The sequence below is a fragment of the Semicossyphus pulcher genome, unplaced genomic scaffold (assembly GCF_022749685.1).
Source record: "Semicossyphus pulcher isolate SPU_LCO1_2020_fin unplaced genomic scaffold, fSemPul1.0.p SCAF_10, whole genome shotgun sequence".
Taxonomy (NCBI): domain Eukaryota; kingdom Metazoa; phylum Chordata; class Actinopteri; order Labriformes; family Labridae; genus Semicossyphus; species Semicossyphus pulcher.
In genome coordinates this window covers 6,137,449-6,156,876 of record NW_027211604.1, presented here as the reverse complement: position 1 = coordinate 6,156,876, position 19,428 = coordinate 6,137,449, and the positions used below count along the sequence as shown (strand labels likewise).

The window sequence follows — 19,428 nt, the reverse complement described above, 5'->3', positions numbered from 1 at the left end:
AGTCACTAACAGAGAATCAGAAGAGAAATTGCCTCATTGGCATTTGGTGGTTATTAAAATGGAGCCGATTAAAGCTCCTGTGAGGAGAAACAGACTGAAATTAATTCTGATTACTCTTTATGACCTACAAAAGCAAACCAGGCAATCAACAAGATTGATTATTTCTATATAGTTATTTTTAATGCCTGAAACTGCTTGCGGGGGGTAGGTGTCAGACGAAGCGATTAACTGCACGCTGCCTTTGTTTACATTTTCCAGGGCAAACATTTAAAGTGAGTGATACATAAGAAAGCAGGAAGAGATCTTTTGTTAAAAACCACCACTTAAGCATGTACAGGACAAAATCAGCAAACAGATAAGAGGTAAGGCTTTGTCCGCGTGGGGGCCAAATTCAGTGCCTCACAGGAGCTTTAAATACACATTCCCCCTCTTAAATAAGACTATTATCTGTCTCTTACATAAGCTCAACGCTGCTAGTCACAATGTAAAAATGTATAACCCCCCGTCCACATCTAATAAAAGGTAACTTTATAGACATTACAGCCTCTGTGAATATTACAGTTCGTGCCTGGCTACTTGTCTGTGGTGAAAAATGCTAAAATCAATAGATGAAATAGGAGGTTCAGATACATGTGAATAAAAACATAGGTACTAGCTACGTAATTCAGGAGATAAACCGAGCTTAATCTGTGAGTAAAATCTGCCTTGTAGTATGAGCATTTTTTCAGAGCGTTGACTAATAATTTAGTGAGAGCTTTCCCCTCTCTGTAACAACATAGGAACAGCTTTTGTCAGATGCAAAGGTTATCAAACTTCCTGTATAATCTGTTGTATTTGCACTTTTAGCAACAATTCAGAATCCCACCATCAGTATAACTGGATCAGTGTAGTCGCTCCGATCACAAGCATTTACCGAACAATAACAGCTGTCAAAAAATAAATCACACCACCAGCTATTTAAAAGTCATGTTTATTCTGCACCGACCAAAAAAACTCTTGGTGCAAAAGATAAATTCCCAGTTACGACATCAGTGACAGTGCATCTCAGGAAAATAGTAATGCTCAAAAGAAAAGGAAAGAGAAAAGAAAAACATCAATTACTGTAACAAAAGAATATCAACACCAATGAAAGCACAGGTCCGAAGTCAAAATGTCAAAGGTCAAACACAAACAACCAGTTACCTTTCAACAGACGAAGGCGCCAAACAAGTAAATAATACAGTAACTTGCAATAATGCTTCATCTGGTACAGAAATAACAGTAAAACAACCTCCCAGCAACCCTCATGCTCTCTCTCTCACGCACACACGCACACACACGCAGTGCTGGAACACAAGAGCCAATTTAAATCATAAATCCCATTACCACTGCATTAAAATCAATTACAGGTAATAAATATCAGAGAAAGCACCTTTAAAGCTGAAATGTGTGTTTTAATTGATCAACTGACTGTGCAACATGTAAAAAAAAGAAAAGTCCAATAAAAACATAATTACATCAGGAGACTAAATACCATTAAAATTTAAAAAACATTACATCTTTTTTTTTTTTGCTCTTAATCAAGGATGAGTATGTACACACCAGCTCTGCAGGATGGTCTCATTACAACCACATTAAAGTCATTATTAAGTGTCTCATTCTGTAACATCATTTCAATTCATAAACCGTACGATGCTGTAAAACCACATCTGTAAAACGATGTATGGGGGTGGTCGTTACAGCCCAGGAGGACCACAAGCTGAGCCTAACTGAGGGGAAACAATATCTAACTGTATCAAAGATTGTGTTTATGATAGCCACACGTGGCGCTGGTCTGAAGGGGCAGCTGAACACTGTAACACCTGTTTTACATTCCCGCTACACACTGGAAATCAACGACGCTCCGATATACGTGCAAACACTCGAGCTGCACTTGGTAGCATAAAAACATTGTGGATGACTTCTATTTAGTGAACCCAAGATACCAAAATATAGAAAAGATTCTTACAGATCATCACAACAAATTAGCATGCTAGAGAGTTCAGACTGGCACAATAATGGCAGTTATTTACAGCGAGAACAACGAGAAAATCACACTCTTTAACATGTACAGGTGCTACTGTCGAACACGTTGTTAGCACGGTTAGCGCTTCAAGTTAATCTCTGACTGTTTCTCCAAATACTTTATCATCGGAGCCGTTTCTCAGGACATGTGCTCCACGTTGTGTTCAACAGGATCTGTAGTTGGTAGTGTCTATGTGCGACCCGGCTGTGTGAAGTCAGTGTCCGGACAATAGACTGTAAAAAAGATGGACGACGTGACAGAGCCCTATAAGTGAAGCCAAAACACCTCTATCGCCCCCTGCTGACTGGCTGCAGCATAGCTCATAAAGCCCGCCTCCTCCATGTTAACAGATGGGACATGAGTCAAACTTTAAAATCAAAATACACGTCAAATACATTTTTCTCAAACATGGTTTCTGTCATTATAGTTAGTTCTTATCATGCTGATTTACGTCCAAGTGTTCATTTTTCTGAGAAGTTTATTTTTAATTAGTTATTTGATGCTGTCAAAAGGATGATTGACAGCTCTGTTGACAAATCCTGCAGCCGATCTGTTCCTGATTAGCAGAGTAGAGGAGGAACGGTGAGAGGACATGTAACTAAAACAATCACTGCAGGCAGTGAAGTTTACATATCTGTGAAAGCTAACCTCAGACCAACACAAAGAAGCTGTTCTGATGATAAACACGCTGTGTGTGTTTTGGTTAGCGAAAGTGGCTACTGTGGCTCCACCCAGCAAGATGGAAGTGACTATCACGGGGGCTATTTTGGCATCAATTTCATACAATGAGAGCAGATGGAGACGCGTCGCCCATCTATATATACAGCCTTTGGTCCTGACACCTTTAAACTGTATGTCATCCTGTGTATTATTCATCCTTGGCTGTCTCAGGGGTTTCACATATCACAATCATTGCCCTCTGCGCTCAGTCCTTCCAGCTTTCTACTTTATTTTTGTTACCATTTGATCATTTACATTCTCTGCTAATTAGTGCAAACAGCTGGATTTTTGCTTAACAACTTAGAAAAGCAAAAAAAAAGTGGCCAAACTTTTACCGTTTTTTGCCAATCGTTACAAATTGATTAGTTAAAAATAACTCCATACCTGTAAAGGGTTAAGCCTGCTAATTCCTGGAAAGACAACTCATTTGCTTTGTGCAAATGTGTGTCCATTCACAACGGCTCAATTGATAAATGCACTGCTTTGCTGTATATATGGCTTCTGCTCATTTATGGCTCCTTTTTCCCTTTATCCCTATATAGCCAGGCACTGTTTCTTACCCACAGTGAACATAGGTAAATGTCTCATTGTTAAATTTTAGTGTGTGTCTCCACCACATTATGGTGTGTGAATACTGGGTAAATATTAATTTTCCACAAGGCCACATATTTCTGTACATCGTAAAGATACTAAACTAAACCTCCACCATCTTTTCAATGAAAATACACGTTTGGTTTGGGGAGAATACCACATGATGAATGAAGTTGCTCTGCCGTTAAAAAGTAGAATTCAATCTTGTATTGAAAACATAATACTATGTGAAACCAGTCTTTTGGCTTGTCAGTATGTGTTTCTTGGTATCGGGCGAACCAATCACCGCTGGAGGACATCATGAAGCCTGTTTAAACACATACCACTTCATTCTCTCCCCTGCCCTTCAGGCTAGCTCTGCTTTGGGGTCACAGTTTGCTTTGGCGGTGCTTTGGATGCTTTTGCAGAGGCCGAGGCAGAGGAGGAGGTGGAGGAAGATGAGGAGGAGGAGGATGAACTCCATCGGGTCTCTACGCCTGTGCTCGTCATCTTCAGCTTTCGTCGTTTCGCAAGCGGGGCATTGTCGACACTTTTCAGAAAGAAGCCTTCTCTCTTACCGCGGTTGAAAGCCTGGCGAGAGCGAAATGACCAAAGACAAGTGTGAGAAAAGAAAGACGAAACACAGGAAGTAAACCCACTTTATTACTCTGTTTGGTACGCTCTACTTTTACCTTGTAGGTGGCATTTACGTAGGTGCGGACAGTAGGCCCGCTGGACTCGAGCACATCTGGGGTGCACAGAGGAGTCGTGGACATGGAGGCTCCGCCCTGCAGCCAGCTGTTCTCTTTCAGATCAGAGAGTTTGAGACGGTTCTCTGGATCCACTGTCAGCAGGCCTTTAATTAAAGAGGGAAGAGTTTCAGCAAACAAGCACAAAGATGCAGACAAAACAAGATGAAACAAGTAGTAAAAAAGTAGTGTGGAAAAAACCTTCCTCTGGCTGCTATAGTCCTGAAAACTGTAGGAACTCCCTGAGCCATCCGCCGTTGCATGTTTCAATAATACAGAAAGTCTAATGAAGCACGTTTGTAAAGGGACAGTTCAGTTTGTTTGAAGTGGGGTTGTGAGAGATACTTAACAATAGTAAGTGTACTGTATACAGAGGATGCCGGTCAGCACGGCCCCGGTGTTCAGATACCGACAGGAGTGCCGGAAACGGAAGTTAGGCTATATGCCGCTGCAGATGGTTTCACTTTTCAGTAAGAACGGCTCTTTATCTGGCACTACTTTGTGTGGACTTCAACACATACGTGTTACTACGCCTGCAGCGTACGGTGTCAGATCAGCTGTTTGTGTCAGCGGTTTGTACAAGAGACAACAAACTAAAATACAATATTATGGAAATGACAAAGGGCCGTCCACGGTGGGGACTAGAGGACATTGTTTTTCTTCATGCCGTGAAGTGTTTTATGCCGCATGTCAGCTATTTGTGTCAGAAAGTGCAGCGGCGAGCACAGACTGAAATCAAACTTCACTTTTCTGAAGATATCACCGTTGGTGCTTGCTTGTTTTTTTCACGGAGTGTTGAAACAAGAAGTGTCCTGATTACCTCATAGATAACACCGAATTCTGCTGAGTGATGATGGTGTTAGATAGCGGTGGCTGCTCAGCTAAATGTAAACATAAACACTCCTCGCGCAACACTGAGACAGCTCCACGTCTGCACCGATAAGTTTTCTGAAGAGGATTAATGCAAAACCAGCACTGAATGATCCAGCCCGACTCTTGCTTAAGAGCAATACTGAAACAACTCACCAAACAACTGCAGAAGTTTTCCCCTGTCTTTCTGTCAGCCAGTCTCATCTGTAAAAGTACTTCCTCTGTGTTCTCTGGTTCATAAAAGTATCATTTAGTCTCCACCATGAAGAGCAAGCAAGAGTCCAGCTGGATCATTCGGCGTAGGTTTTGTATAATCCTCTTCAGAAAAATGATCGATGCAGGTGTACAACTGTCTCAGTGTTGCGGCTGAAGTGTGGATGTTTATATTAGCGGAGCTAGCTACAGCTACCTAACACCATTGTAACCCAACAGTATAAAACACTTCAAGGCATGAAGGAAAACAACGTCCTCTAGTCCCCACCGTGGACGGCGCTTTGTCGTTTCCATAATATTGTATTTTCTTTAGTTTGTTGTCTCTTCTACAAACCGCTGACACAAACAGCTGATCTGACATCGTACGCTGCAGGCGTAGTAACACGTATGTGTTGCGGTCCACACAAAGTAGTGCCAAATAAAGAGGCGTTCTTACTGAAAAATGAAACGCGGTGAATTATTCAAGTATAGCATATAATCGATACCACTATTGATTTGAGACGTCCTTATAAGTGGATAAATTACGTGTGGGATTGACACCATCTGCAGCGGCATATAGCCGAGCTTCCGGCCAGTATCTGAACACCAGAGCCGTGCTGAACGGCAGCCACTGTATGTAGTACACTTACTATTGTTAAGTATCTCACACAACCCCACTTCAAACAAACCCAACTATCCCTGTAAGTAAAGTCAATATCAGAGCCTGACAATACATCAAAAGGCAGATATTATTTTTCCAATATGAGAACGCTTTAACAGAACATAGAGAGTGCTCGGGCTTTGTAGTTAACACTCAGTCCTGTCTGCAGCACAAGTCACAGAGAGAGTCAGAGCACATGATGGTCTGCCACCATTTCTGTGCTCAGTGAATTTTTAAACTCTAAAATCAACATCTGTTTCAGTGCTCACATACCTTTAACAAGCTCTTTGGCATCCTCCGACACTCCCTTCCAGGCCTCTCCATCCAATGAGAAATCACCCTCTTTAATCTTCTGCATGATGTCAGCAGCATATGATGAGGTCATCCCACGCTGCTCGCTCTGAAACGGCACCTGGCCTGACAGCATGGTGTACTGATGAAAACACAGAGAGAGAGAGAGTCATAAGTCTTTGAGTTAGCTTTGCTGATGTTACAGAATTAACAGTTTTCAGGTTTAACTACCAGGATGACCCCGAGGCTCCAGAGGTCGCAGGCTTTGTCGTATCCTGCGCTCTCAAACAGCTCAGGTGCAGCGTACTGCAGTGTGAAGCAGGGAGTCTGCAGGGGGGCGCTGCCTGCAGGGCAGAGGCGGGCGAATCCAAAATCTATTACTTTCAGCACCGAGTCCTCCCCCTCATCCGCAAACAGCACGTTCTGTAAGGTAGAGAATAAAATCCATGTTCATCCTCACTCAGTTTTATATATTCCTCACATTCTGGACTGAACAAACGCTATAATATCACAAGTAAACACGACTATTACTCCCAGTTGGCACGTTCCTAAGATTGGCATATGCTGTCCCAGTGAGTTTGGCATTTTCCCCCTCAGTGCAGCACATGTGGAGTAAAGGTGGGAGTAAAGGGCAAACAGATGGGACTTTCCTTCAAATGAGCCGTGCAAAATTAGTTGTTGATATTTCGGTGAATATTACAGTAGATGCCGTGGGGAAGGAGATGCTTCCATATCTTCCTTTCGGTCAACATTCATCTTTTGGAGACTCTTCTTATCAAACTGACTCATTACTTGAGAAGAATTGTGCAGGAATTGTGCAATAATGCAGATAAACCGTTTTAATCAAACCCTCTCCTGTGGGTAAATGAGTTTAGATTGGCATCAAAAATAAAAGTTTATGCAACAACGACAGGCGTCTCAGCAAAGCACTAAAAGTTAATGGGTGATTCTTGCCGCTATCTGTCATTAACAGCGGCGTTATACTATCTGAAAGCATTCTCGTTCAGTTAATTAAATCCCACAGCCATCTGAAGACGGCAGGATATGTGATAAATCTGCAGCCTTCATTTGGAGGAGTGCCGTGCAGCGGCACCGAGGCATTATGAGCTGTTGTCCACTGTGTTTACCTCAATTAAATCATTCATGTGCAAATGATGCAGCAGAATATCTACACTAACATCTCCACACATCCAACTGATATAGTCTAACTTAGACATCTTAGAGATACGCAGGACACGTGCAGGTCAGACTGAAATAACTGAGACTATAAAAACCTCCTTTTTCTTATTTTAATAGAATTTGGTGACGTAGAAATATGGTTTTAATAATGTTGGACTGGTGTTTTTATGAACACATGTGCATGCAGAAGACACTGCTCATAACTGCTGTGTCAGGAGAGTCAAGTCATCACTTTGCTTGTTTGTATTAAATCGTTCACCCACCTCTGGTTTGAGGTCCCTGTGCACAACTCCAGCCTCGTGCATGAAGCTGACAGCTGACACCAGGCTCTGTAACAGCTGACTGGCCTCCGCCTCGCCAAACAGCTTCTTCCTCTTGATCCTTTCCAGCAGCTCGCCACCTCGCAGGAGCTCCATCACTAAATATGTGTGATACTGACAGGGAAGGAGATGTCCATTGCTATACAATCTCTATAAAGTTTCCAGTATATTCACGATGTAATGTGGTAATGTTATGACTGTTTTGACACGTTACGTGGTTTCCTTCTTTGTACCTGATCAGTGTAGACTTCATGCAGCTTGACGATGTTCGGGTGAGACTCACATTGCCTCAAAGCAGCGATCTCCCTCTGAGTGTTTGCCTCCATTCTAACACAGTCAGGAGAGACATTCAATGTCATTCTGTAACTTACGCCGTCTGATGGTACAGTGACACTGTGATCCAGCCACGCACACAAAGTGAAGCTAGGAAGCTGTAGCACGATTACATCTCCACTCACCTGCGGCTGACGATCTTGACAGCGTACTCGTGGTCACTCTGTTTATGTCGACACTTCCTGCACACAGAGAAACTGCCCTCACCCAGGGGTGGCCCGTAAAGACACAGCTCATAGTGCTGGAAAAACTGGGATTCCTGAACAAAGGAGGGACGGTGTGAGTCACAGTGAGCTGTCTGAACAGATTTATTTGTTTTTCTTTTATCCTTGTGCGATCAGACCTTGCTTCCAGTAGCGTAAAAAGCCTCTGCCTTTGGAGTGCATTGACCAATAAACGATAAAACCTGAGAAGTCAATATTAACGTCCCTGAGAAGAGTTTCTTACACAGGAACATGCTTGGATTTATATACAGATACAGACGGCATTTACGTTGCTGGTCAGGATGTTATCATTTATACAACTGTTAGTTACGACCAAGTAATCTGATTGGATAAGAGGCATGACAGTCCATGAGCCAGACGCCCAGGATTTGTCCGTCGTGCAAGTTTGTAGGGACCATGTCTCTGTGTGATTTTCATAAAGGTCTACGTGCCTAGTGTTGGAAAATGTATGACAGCATTGCAGCAATGGTAGCTTTCTATGAGCTATCACTCTTTTTTTCATCCCTCCATCTTTAAAATAGTTTCATGGTTTGGTTTGGTCACAGTGCCAATATCTCACTCACTGTAAAGCTTAGACTATATTCTACCTACCAGTCACATTTTCATGACAGTGAGGACAGCAGAATTTGACCTTTGACCTCTAACGTTGACATTCGGCAAATTCTGCATGCCTCTGCAAATGCCCTCATAACTACCTTCATATTGATCTGATGTGCGTATGGATAGCTCCATCAGAAAGAGCACAAAAAGAGCTTTAAAATTATACATTGTATAAACAACAACAATAACAACATTTCTTATCAGAATAAACTTTGTGCAGTTTGTTTCTGACAGAATGTTACTGTGGCCGCTGTAAATGGCTTTGTAAGCAACAGACGCAAAATAACACACATACACAGGCTGTGATTCAGTTTCTGCATTTACAGGAAAAGGGAAGACAGCTGCAGTTAAGATACTGAGAAACAGGAAGTCTCCAAGTTTCTGCTGGACTCTCGGCCCACTACCTGTCCACTGGACCCAATATTATCAAACCTCCTACAGACCATTTGCCCCACACTTAACCCTGCAGTCACGCACATTATCAACTCTTCACTGTCAACAGGTGTGTTCACCACTGCATTTAAGCTCAGGTCAACCCACTGCTCGAAAAAAACCCACCCTCAACCCAAACCAGGTTGAAAACTACAGACCACTTTCACTTCTACCCTTCCTTTTAAAAATACTTGAGTGCACAGTCTTTAATCAAGTCTCCGACTTCCTGTCCAAGAACAATCTGTTCGACCCAAATCAGTCTGGCTTTAAGCGGGGCCACTCCACCGAAACTGCATTACTGTCGGTAATGGAATACTGACCGACCGACCGACCAGCCCTACAGCAGACCCTGTATGTCCACATCAATCAAGCTAGTACTTCTGAATCACACAGCAGATTCTTATTTCACTGGTTGATGATAAATTAAAACCTACAGATAAATGTAAATGATAAAAAAAAACAGCTGATCTGTGGTAACCAGGAGCTGAGGAGACATGAAATTACGCCCTGTGCACCAGTTAGACTTAAGGCCCGTTTGTGTTGCACCCGGGTGTATCTTTTACGCCTTAAAGAAACCTTAAAGAAAAACACAGTGGCAGCGCGTCTTGTTGTTTTACAGGATAAATAAAAGGGCATTAAAACGAGAGAGAGTGGTCCGTGGTCAGACAGTAAGTTGAACGAAAGGTTTCGTTTTTTTTCCTGTTTGGAATGATTAAAGAGCTCTCCCCTCAGCTGCAGCATGTGTCGGACAGAAGCGCGGCGCTGTCCCCGCCCTGCAGGTGCTGATTGAGCACAGATTTTGTGCCAGTAGGGCCTTTCAGAACACGGAGGGAGACATGATAAATGTACATTGGACGACGGCATGCTTGATTATTTATGTTTCCTCATTTCACTATCCGTAAAATGTATTTTTCTTTACTTGTTTTGTTATCCATATCTTCTGTCGATCATTTGATGACAGAAGTTAGTGGGTGGAGACATATGTTGTTTGGCAACAGTCAATGCTTTTCAAGTGTTCACATGGATGTGCATCATAAGACCGGGCGCAGCTACGATTAAATGACGACGTAAATTCCAATTAAGAAGTCGGTCGTAGCTAAGTCGGACGTAAGAGATAAGACCTATTTTTTTACACCCAACTGGTGCAGGAGAATGTTTGGGTTGCTTGGCAACAAAAGTCCAGTTTCAGTTAAGTTGTGGAACTAGTCGAGTTGGTGGAGTAAAAATCTAGTCTAAATCTAGTAAAAAATAATCTGTTGTCTACCAATTGCGCTTGTGTAACTGAATGGTGATTATCTTCGGCACTGCCGGCGGCCTCGTGCCTACGACCGAAACAAAGCAGCGCATATATTCAGTACAACATCGCTCCACCTCTTGACGAAAAATGATTTTATGAAATCAACACCCTCAAGAAAATCCTCAATTTGAATAACATGATTCACTTCTTTCAATGAGTCTTTAAAGGCAGAATAAGTAGGATTTGTCATCTGCCCCCACTCAGTGCAGGAAAAACCCTGTAGTGTGGGATTCTGTTTTGTATAATGAGCTGTGATACACATTTTCATTGTTTAATAAAATTACTAGGTCACGTTGGTGTAATACTCGGGGATGGCAGTCGAAAAAGGTATTCGGGACAGCCCTAACTGCCTAGTGTTTGATAAAATAAAAAAAACAAGCTGTAAAATAAAGGTTAACCAACTCTGGTTAATAAACTAGGCGACCCTCATCCTCATCCCTCATCCTTCCTGTCTGTCCTAATTCACACACACTGCTGAGGCTTTTTTCAGATGTTTAACCAACATCAAATACACAGTGGCTCTTTAACATTCGAATCATTAGCAAATGCCCAAATCCCATTCAACCTTAACCCCCAACCTCCCAAAAAACACTTCATAGGTCCAACAGGTTTACGATCCTTACCTGTAACATTGCACTGCGCTGGACAGAAGCTGAACCCGGTCGATCAGCACCAACCTGAGAATCAACAAAGTCTCCCATGACGGCGTTCTTATTGAACAGGATGGAGGGTGCTATGAAGGAGTAACCCTAAAATAACAGAGAGGGAATGTTAAGGTTTATGACGAGGTGGTAAGTTTAAGAACACTCACTTTGAAAGGATCAGCATTTACTACATCAGAATGGCAATATTTTCAGATGGTGATCTTTATTTAGGAAATCGAGCTGACAAAGTCTGAGACAGTGAGAACGAACCTGAAACAGGCGGTCAGTGCTTGGGGGCGTGCTTGCAGGAGAGTAAACAGGATCCATCCCTGTGAACTCCTCAGCAAAGTTCCCCACATCTAGTTCACTCTTCAGCTCCGGCTTGAACGGACTCTGCATCTTCTTTTGTGCGAGGTCAGCCCAGTTCAGGCCCTGTTAGGAGAGACAAAGCAGAAGACATGAAGGATGATGAGATGCAGATGCACGAGGAAGAGATATTACTTGGGATAAGAAGCTTAGTCTATTGGGACCTTGAAGAAGGAATGTGCTTTAATGTCTTCAGCCCCTCGCGGTCCAGAACCCAGCCTCCTGTGGGGATCTTTAACCAACAACTTCCGCAGCAGGTCCTGAGCAGTGGATCCAATCATGGAGGGGAACGGTGGATCACAGCGCAGGATACGTCTGACGGAACAGGGATGAAAAAGGAAGTATAATTCCTATTCCGTCAACATAATACCCTAATAAGATAAACTCCAAGAGCAGATATATCAAGGACAATACTAGGTAGATTAATGACAACAGGTACCCCTAACTCAACGGCTGGATTTTTTTAGAGAATAAGGACGATGGTTTAAAATGAATCCATGTTTTATAGAGATGAAGTTAGTAGCACTCACTTTGACACCTCACTCTGGGAGTTCCTCTCTCCCTCCAGGGTGAACGGAGACGCTCCCGTCAGCAGCTCAAACATCAGGATCCCGAGGCTCCACCAATCTACCGACTGAAGAGACGAGAGGTTTAAAATTTTACTTGAAGGAAAGAGAACAAAGATGAGCAGATAAGGAGCCCACTGTGTAGTCATCTCTTATACTGACTTCCTGTCATAACCAAAAAAGTCAACCGTACTGTTGATCTTATCTGTGGTACATCAGCCCATACAGTGGTTAAACTAGAGGCTTTTTTCTTTTTGTGCCCTGCTTAGTAACCACAGTCAACCAAAGTGAGACTCTCTTCTTTTTAAGGCTTAACAGCACTTAAAAAATCTACAACTCATTTGCTCCCTGTCATCCTTAATCTAATAAATATGAAAAGTGTACAACTTAAAATCTTTACGGTTGCCAAAATCAATGAATATAAAACATTAGTTCTTGCTGCCTTACTGCCATATTTTTACCTTGCCGTGCCCGGATTTCCCCCTGATGATTTCAGGCGCCATGTACTCAATGGTGCCACAGAAAGAGTAGGTCCTCTCCTTCTGTAATGAGAATAAGGATACAAGATAAAGCATAGCTGGAAAATAACGTGTTATATGAAGATAATATTGTTATGACTGTGATATCCCACTCATTGTCCACATGCACTCACATTATGTTTTGATGTTGGTATCATGTTTACATACCTCTTCTTCCAGGAACTCCTTACTGAGGCCGAAATCTGTCAACACCACATGGCCTTCACTATCCAGAAGAATGTTCTCCAGTTTGATGTCTCTGTACACGATCCCCAGCTGTACAAAATACAGTGAAACGTAGCAGTGATTTATACACCAAACAAAGTAAACATTCTGTCAAGCAGAGGAAACATAAATGACCTTTTATCAACCAGTTTTCAGTAATACCAATCTTTTAAAGTTTGATACCGATAACTGTCAAAGTAAACGACTGCCGAGACAGCAGCACAAACTGGAGCACAATGCTTACTTGCACTAATAAATCAGGAATTGTAAATACCAGGCACCAATGGTGCTATCGCTGAGATGGTTTTATCGATGCTATCAAAATAAACAACCCATAAAATTCAACATTGCTGTTTTCAGCTAGTTGGAAAAAATTGTGTAAATGGAGACTTTTCCACAAGCAATTAATTTAAGACTTTTTATTCATTTAAAGAATATTTCAGGCAAAGAGGAAGCAGCCCAGAGGGTTGCATTCATAGCATCCAACAACAGACAAAGTTAGAGACTAAATGGTAAAGAAAGAAAAACATTTTGCAGTTAAAGGCTATCTTATGGGACTGACGTTGATCAGCTGGCCACAAGCAAGACAAAATTTGCTTGCCAACATGTAAGTCATGAAAGTATAAAGTAATATATTAGCCCCTTATATACAGTGTCAGTTCAAGGCAGGATTATTACACCTCTGTTATATCTTGTCTTCCATGTAAAACGCACAAAGGTGGAATGATGGGGCGAAGCTTGGTTGCTTGGTCCAATGTAAAATGACAAAGGCTGCATGACAGCAGATCTTCGTAACGTTGCTGTGGCAGGACCGCAGTGTAAAAAGGGCTAAAGATGCATTGTCTCTGTAAGCTTGATTTTATTTCTTCTGCCTCCTAGCATCCAAACACCAATAAATGTGTCTTAAAGTTATAGAGCTGGAAGCGGGGACACCCACCTTGTGCAGGTGCTCCAGAGCCAGGATTATTTCCCCGATATAAATCCTCACCGCCTCCTCAGAGAAGTGATCCCGCTGGTACAGATGAGTGAACATCTCCCCTCCGCTCACATAGTCTGCACTCACACACAAAGACAAATACACAGGCAGCTTGAATAGACATGATACAAAAATGACACAAAGAAGCAGTATGCACACAATACAACAAACACACTAACAGTTATAGACAGAAACATAAAGAGAACATCTATTGAGCGCTTCGTGACTGGAGAGAACACAGTTGTCCATATTTGGTTGTAGGGTCTCACCACTCACCCAGGATTAGATGGAGTTTGCTCTGCGTCTGGAAGGCGTAGTGAAGCGTGACCAGGAAGGGAGACTGGCGGATGTGCTCCAGCACCTGCCTCTCAGTGCGAGTGTGTTCTGTTGTCTTTGCCTTTTGAACGATGGCTGCTTTCTTCAACACCTAGGGTAGAAATAACCTTTAGTTTGAACTAATTGTGATTCAACAGTTTAACAGTTTGGTCGACGTTAGAAAACGATTAATTTAAAGCACCAGATTAAGTAATATTTTGTACACGTTTTCATTAACACATCCACCCATTCAGCAGCTACAGGCTCAAAATAGATGGAATTTGAACGAGCACGAGTCTCCGGAGACAATAAATAAATTTGATGCTGTCAATCGTGAGCGTCCTCCCCTCTTCTTACTAGATCCTCTATAACAAAGCTCTGCTGAACACATCAGGATTTAAACAAGGATGGGCGGACAAGCTGAATGTAGAACTGAAACATGAGGTTTGGGATGAATGTTGAAAGATTATACAGAGTGTTCAGACAAAGTCGGATACAGTAGAACGATTATTTTCTATTGATTAATCAAAGAAATATTTTTTCAATTAGTCAATTTATCTAACAACTAATTAATTATTATAAAGATTTTTTTTAAGATTTCCTTTTTTTTGGTGTCCAATTTCGACGTTACTGTGTGATGATATTAACACATAATTACACAGCTTTTTTTAGTGTAGTATTACCTGTTTGTAATCAAACTAGGTCACAATCAGTAATTTAACACACTGCTTTTGGTTATGCTCTAAACTGTATGGAAAGACATCTTCTATTGTTTCTCTGAGGTTCTTGGGAAGTGTACGGAACCTGATGCACTCATAGCCATCCTTGGAGCAACACACTCCTCATCTTTTGCCATAAGGAATACAAAATTGCTGTTTTTTAGGTTGGTGATTGCAAAAAACATAATATTGCAAGTTAGGAAAATTGAATCTAAATTTGAATGAAACACAAGATACTTGTGCCTTACACTTGTGGTTGAGAGAAATAGCAAACAAATACATCTGGAGAAGACGAGATTGTATAATGATGTGTTGATAACAATGATGTGTTGATGTGTTGTTTTGGGTTATTTTTAAGGTAAGGACTTATGTAGTTTGTCACCTGTGTAAAGCACCTTGTTGTGTTTTTTCCGTCTCTTTTTAAAAAAAGGATCTTTATGGGGTGTAGGTTTAGCTCAGCGGTTAAATCATGTGTCACATTTACAGAGGCTACAGTCCCTGATGCGTCGGCCCCAGGTTCAACTCCCACCCTCGGCCCCCTGCCGCATGTCATCCCCCACTCTCTCTTCCCCTGTTTCCAACACTGTCCACGGTCCTCTCTCTCTAAATAAAGACTTAAAGATCTTTAAACACTTTTGTTTTTTATAATTTCTTTTTGTCTTTTTCCAGGATATGAACAAATGTAATTGACATACTTGACCATCTCTTCTTTTTTCCTCTCTCTCTCTGTCTTTTTGTAATTAACCTATTATTATTTTTCCCCTGAGCATGAAACCAACAAAAAAAACCTATTCGTAGATTAGTATTTGTGCTTTTAAAGAGAAACTGCTCTGTATTTGATGTATTTTTGACTATGGTTATCACATTATTGCATGTGCTGGGTCGTATTTCTGCAATTTTTTCCCATATAACTTCTGCGCTGAAAAGTAATAAATGCATATCTACAAGAAAAGAATAGCCCGGTGTATTTTTTTCTCCATTTCCTCTGTGAGGTTTAAATGACTGGCAGCTCAGTCAACCTTCACTTTGTGGCATATCATTTAGATTGAATGACATCTCATTATGTGCTTCGCAGGTATTACAGACACATTTGTATAAAAGCAAAATCATCTAATCATTTACATAAAACTTTGGAAAAGAGTTCCTGTTTTGAATTTAAAACCAAGCCCAGTTATTTAAATCATTCTTAAGAAACTGTTGTGTGGCTTTGTTCATTATGCTGCTTACCTTCATAGCATAAAGCTGTCCCACATCGTGACCGGTGTTCTTCCTGACCAAGAACACTTTTCCATAAGCTAGACAAACAACAAACAACATATCCAGTCAATCACATCACTATAAGCACAAACACAACTGGATTATATGCAGATACATTCCTGCACAGCACATTTAATTCAGGCGTTGCTTTGTTGACAGAAACAGCGTCTCAGATCTCTCAAAGGTATTCATTATGGATGAGATCTAATAACAGAGACATCTACAGCATATGGTCTCTCATATAAACATCATACTACTCATGCTGTTTTGAAGATTTGCAACTCCCAAATCACTGTAAAGAAAGGCTTTACCACAACGTATAAGTCCTCAGAGACACGTTCTCTTCAAGACGTGAAAATTAATTAGAAACAGTTTCCCCTTAAGATATATAACTATGTCAGGAAAACACTTCCTGTGTGCTTTGGGTATACCTCATACTGACATCTTACTGAGAGTTTTCTTCTGGTTTAACAACAACTGTATCCATTAGCTCATATATTCTATGCTTGATAAAGTCACGTACCTCCAGTGCCCAAGACTTTGAGCAGCTCGAAGTTCTCCATGCCGACCTTCTCAGTGTGACCCGTGAGGTTAGCTGGTGACAGAAAGAAAATACTGCGATTATAACATACAGTACATGATTAATTTCTCTGCCCTGCAAACACAGACAATTTTGTTTTAAAGCGGACAGGCGAGCACATTTCAGAGCAGCAACAGTGTCCATCCAATATGCTGAAACAACTGTCTAACTTTTAAGAGATGCTAGAGAGCACAATGAACTGTGTTTAGAATTTGTGGTGTGTTACAACAGATAAAGACAAATATACAACATAAATATCCGTTCAATTATGTTAGTCAGTGTTTATGAGATTTACTTAATAGCAGCATAACAGCATTACAACTTATACGGGTGCTGCCCTGATCTTTGTCAATTAAAAGGTTGGTGCACTTTGGTCCATATCCACACCCTAATTAATCACAGTAATACGTTTCTGTTGTGACAGACAAATAAAAAAATGCAGTGACATCACTGCTTACGGGAACATTTTCACTAAGGGAGGTTAAAGCAGCAATTATCTGCTTTATGTGACTCTGGGTGATTTTTTTTAATATGAATTGTATTATAGGAAACATAGAAACTTCATAAACTATAGGACAACAATAAATCTTTCTTCTCTGGTACAGAGTCCACATCAAGTGAAGCAAATGTAAACACAAACTAAGTGAAAATCCACTGCTCAAAAGTACATTGGGTTTGACACACAGATGCTCTAAAATGTTCACCGATGATGGTGTTTAGATTTTTTCAAACTGATAACTTAAATGCAGACTGAAAGACAAAAATCAATCTACTTAAACTGAGTGATGGGAAAATAGAAACACCTGTAGGATGTAAGGCAACAATGCTGTAACCATAATGAACAGCAGCACATTTTAAAATTATTATTCAAAATATCAATAAAAATACACACGTAAAAAAACGCTATTTGATCAAATTATACTGTATTTCTGGTTACACAGAGTTTATGACGTACTTGATTACAAACAGCACACTTGACTTACCATTGGTGATTTGATGCTTGACGGTGCAGGCCTTTTCATTTGTTTTTGCATCGGAGTCATCACTACTATCAGATGCGTCCCCAGGCATAACTTAAAGAAAAGTAGACTGTAGCCTATACAGACGGTTTATGATAAACTGAATAATAGCCAAATGTCTTTGTATTTATAAAATGATACGCTACCCGCTCAGCAATGACACAAATCTATATCAGCTGCATTATACAGAATACAAGGATTATCGAAATGAGCGGACAGCTGTGTTTTCTAAACAATACTGCTGCCCTGACATTAATCCCCACGCGTTTGACATCCTTGTGTTTATCATTATTTATCTCATGTGATTGGCCGATATCAATCAGAAAAAAATCAGACGTCGAGCTCTTTAGATAACTGTTTACGAGCTATTATTTCACTAGTTACAAAGCTCAACAGTTCTGATTTTGAGTACGTGTCTATGTTAGTTGCATTGAAGTTTAAATAGCTAGCGTTAGCATTAGCTGTTTAATAGTAGTCATTCATAAGTTAGCTGTCGTTACTTAGTAATAACGTAAATACCAGTTATATCAAAATAACGCGTTATCAACCAACACGTTAACACCTACGACGCTCATTAGTTAGCCTAACTGCTACAATAACAACACATGTTGTCTGGCTAGCTATAATGGCAGTAGTAAATTTACAACAAGCCGCTAGCTAACGAATTGCTGCTGTTGCTCGTCAAAGTTTGAACGTTAGCTAACGCTAATGTTTAGTTAGCTATGTTAGCAAGCCTCTTCAGATATCAGCAGTCAGACCGTGCTGGAAAAGAACAGTCTGGGTAGTTCCTTATCTTCTTTCTCTTCTCTAGAGCCACGACAGTCAGTCACCCATTTTCAAAATATTTCTTCAATACTTTGTATTTCTCTCGGCAGCTAGCTAACTGCTAACACCAGGATGCTTTCGACACAACCTGGGCGACGGTCAGTCACGTGAACCATTGGTGTGGGCGGAGCAATGTTGCTCGCGACCTCAGGAGAACTTGCCAGATAAGATCTTTTTGGTAGTTTTTCATGTGTTGAATATTGTTAATACATATATTTCATTTCTTTACTATAGAAAACCAAATAAATAATAAGACAAGCATTATTATACAGTGATAACATTACAATAGCATCAAATCAATGGCCTGTGAGGCACAAGTGTTTGTAGAGCCACTAAGCCCTAAGCACCTTTAAATTACTGTTAGCTATTAAAAGCTTGCAGTCTGTCTGTTTGTGTACACTGTTGACCTTGCCCTGCCAAAGCAAAACAATTAAGTTTTGCTACTGACATGTGTGACACATGGTTTACATACAAATTTACTATGTTCACTCTGAAGAGGGATCGCTGCCAATAAACAATACAAATGTGTATTAACAGTATGATGATGTTATTTTAAGCTTTGTTAAGTGTATAAACATTAACAAGCATAAATATTTACACACACTTCTATGACTAATCTTTTCATTGTACTTTTATTGGTGTGTGTTCTATATGGTGTATAAATCAAACCAACTACAATAAAATGGCCCAATGTCAACATTGTTGGTCTTAAAAGGACAAGAAACTCAGTACTGACCTTTGAAACATTCAGACACTGTATATTTCACAGTACATTACACTTCTTGGGACAGTTTGCTTTACATCATGTGAGAACTACACATTTGATGCGTGTAAATTATGAATACAATCGGACATTGATGGTAAAAATGCCCAAAACCCATTTCTGCTGTGTGCCAAAAGTTATTATGAGTTCTGCTGTGGATATGTGACAACAAA

General features: G+C 40.8%; 1 protein-coding gene across 1 annotated transcript; it reads right to left on the bottom strand.

The window, feature by feature from the left end:
• Positions 1-952: 952 nt before the first annotated feature.
• rps6ka4 (ribosomal protein S6 kinase, polypeptide 4) lies at positions 953-18,579 on the bottom strand. The gene is made up of 18 exons (XM_069667738.1): positions 17,632-18,579; positions 16,592-16,663; positions 16,039-16,106; positions 14,054-14,204; positions 13,739-13,854; positions 12,745-12,852; positions 12,520-12,600; positions 12,023-12,126; positions 11,657-11,807; positions 11,397-11,558; positions 11,106-11,231; positions 8,055-8,188; positions 7,830-7,923; positions 7,540-7,710; positions 6,329-6,520; positions 6,080-6,239; positions 4,027-4,190; positions 953-3,925 (listed from the first exon to the last, which is right to left on the bottom strand). The coding sequence occupies exons 1-18, from the start codon at positions 17,717-17,719 to the stop codon at positions 3,707-3,709; spliced, it is 2,361 nt and encodes a 786-aa protein (XP_069523839.1). The 5' UTR covers positions 17,720-18,579; the 3' UTR covers positions 953-3,706.
• Positions 18,580-19,428: the final 849 nt, after the last annotated feature.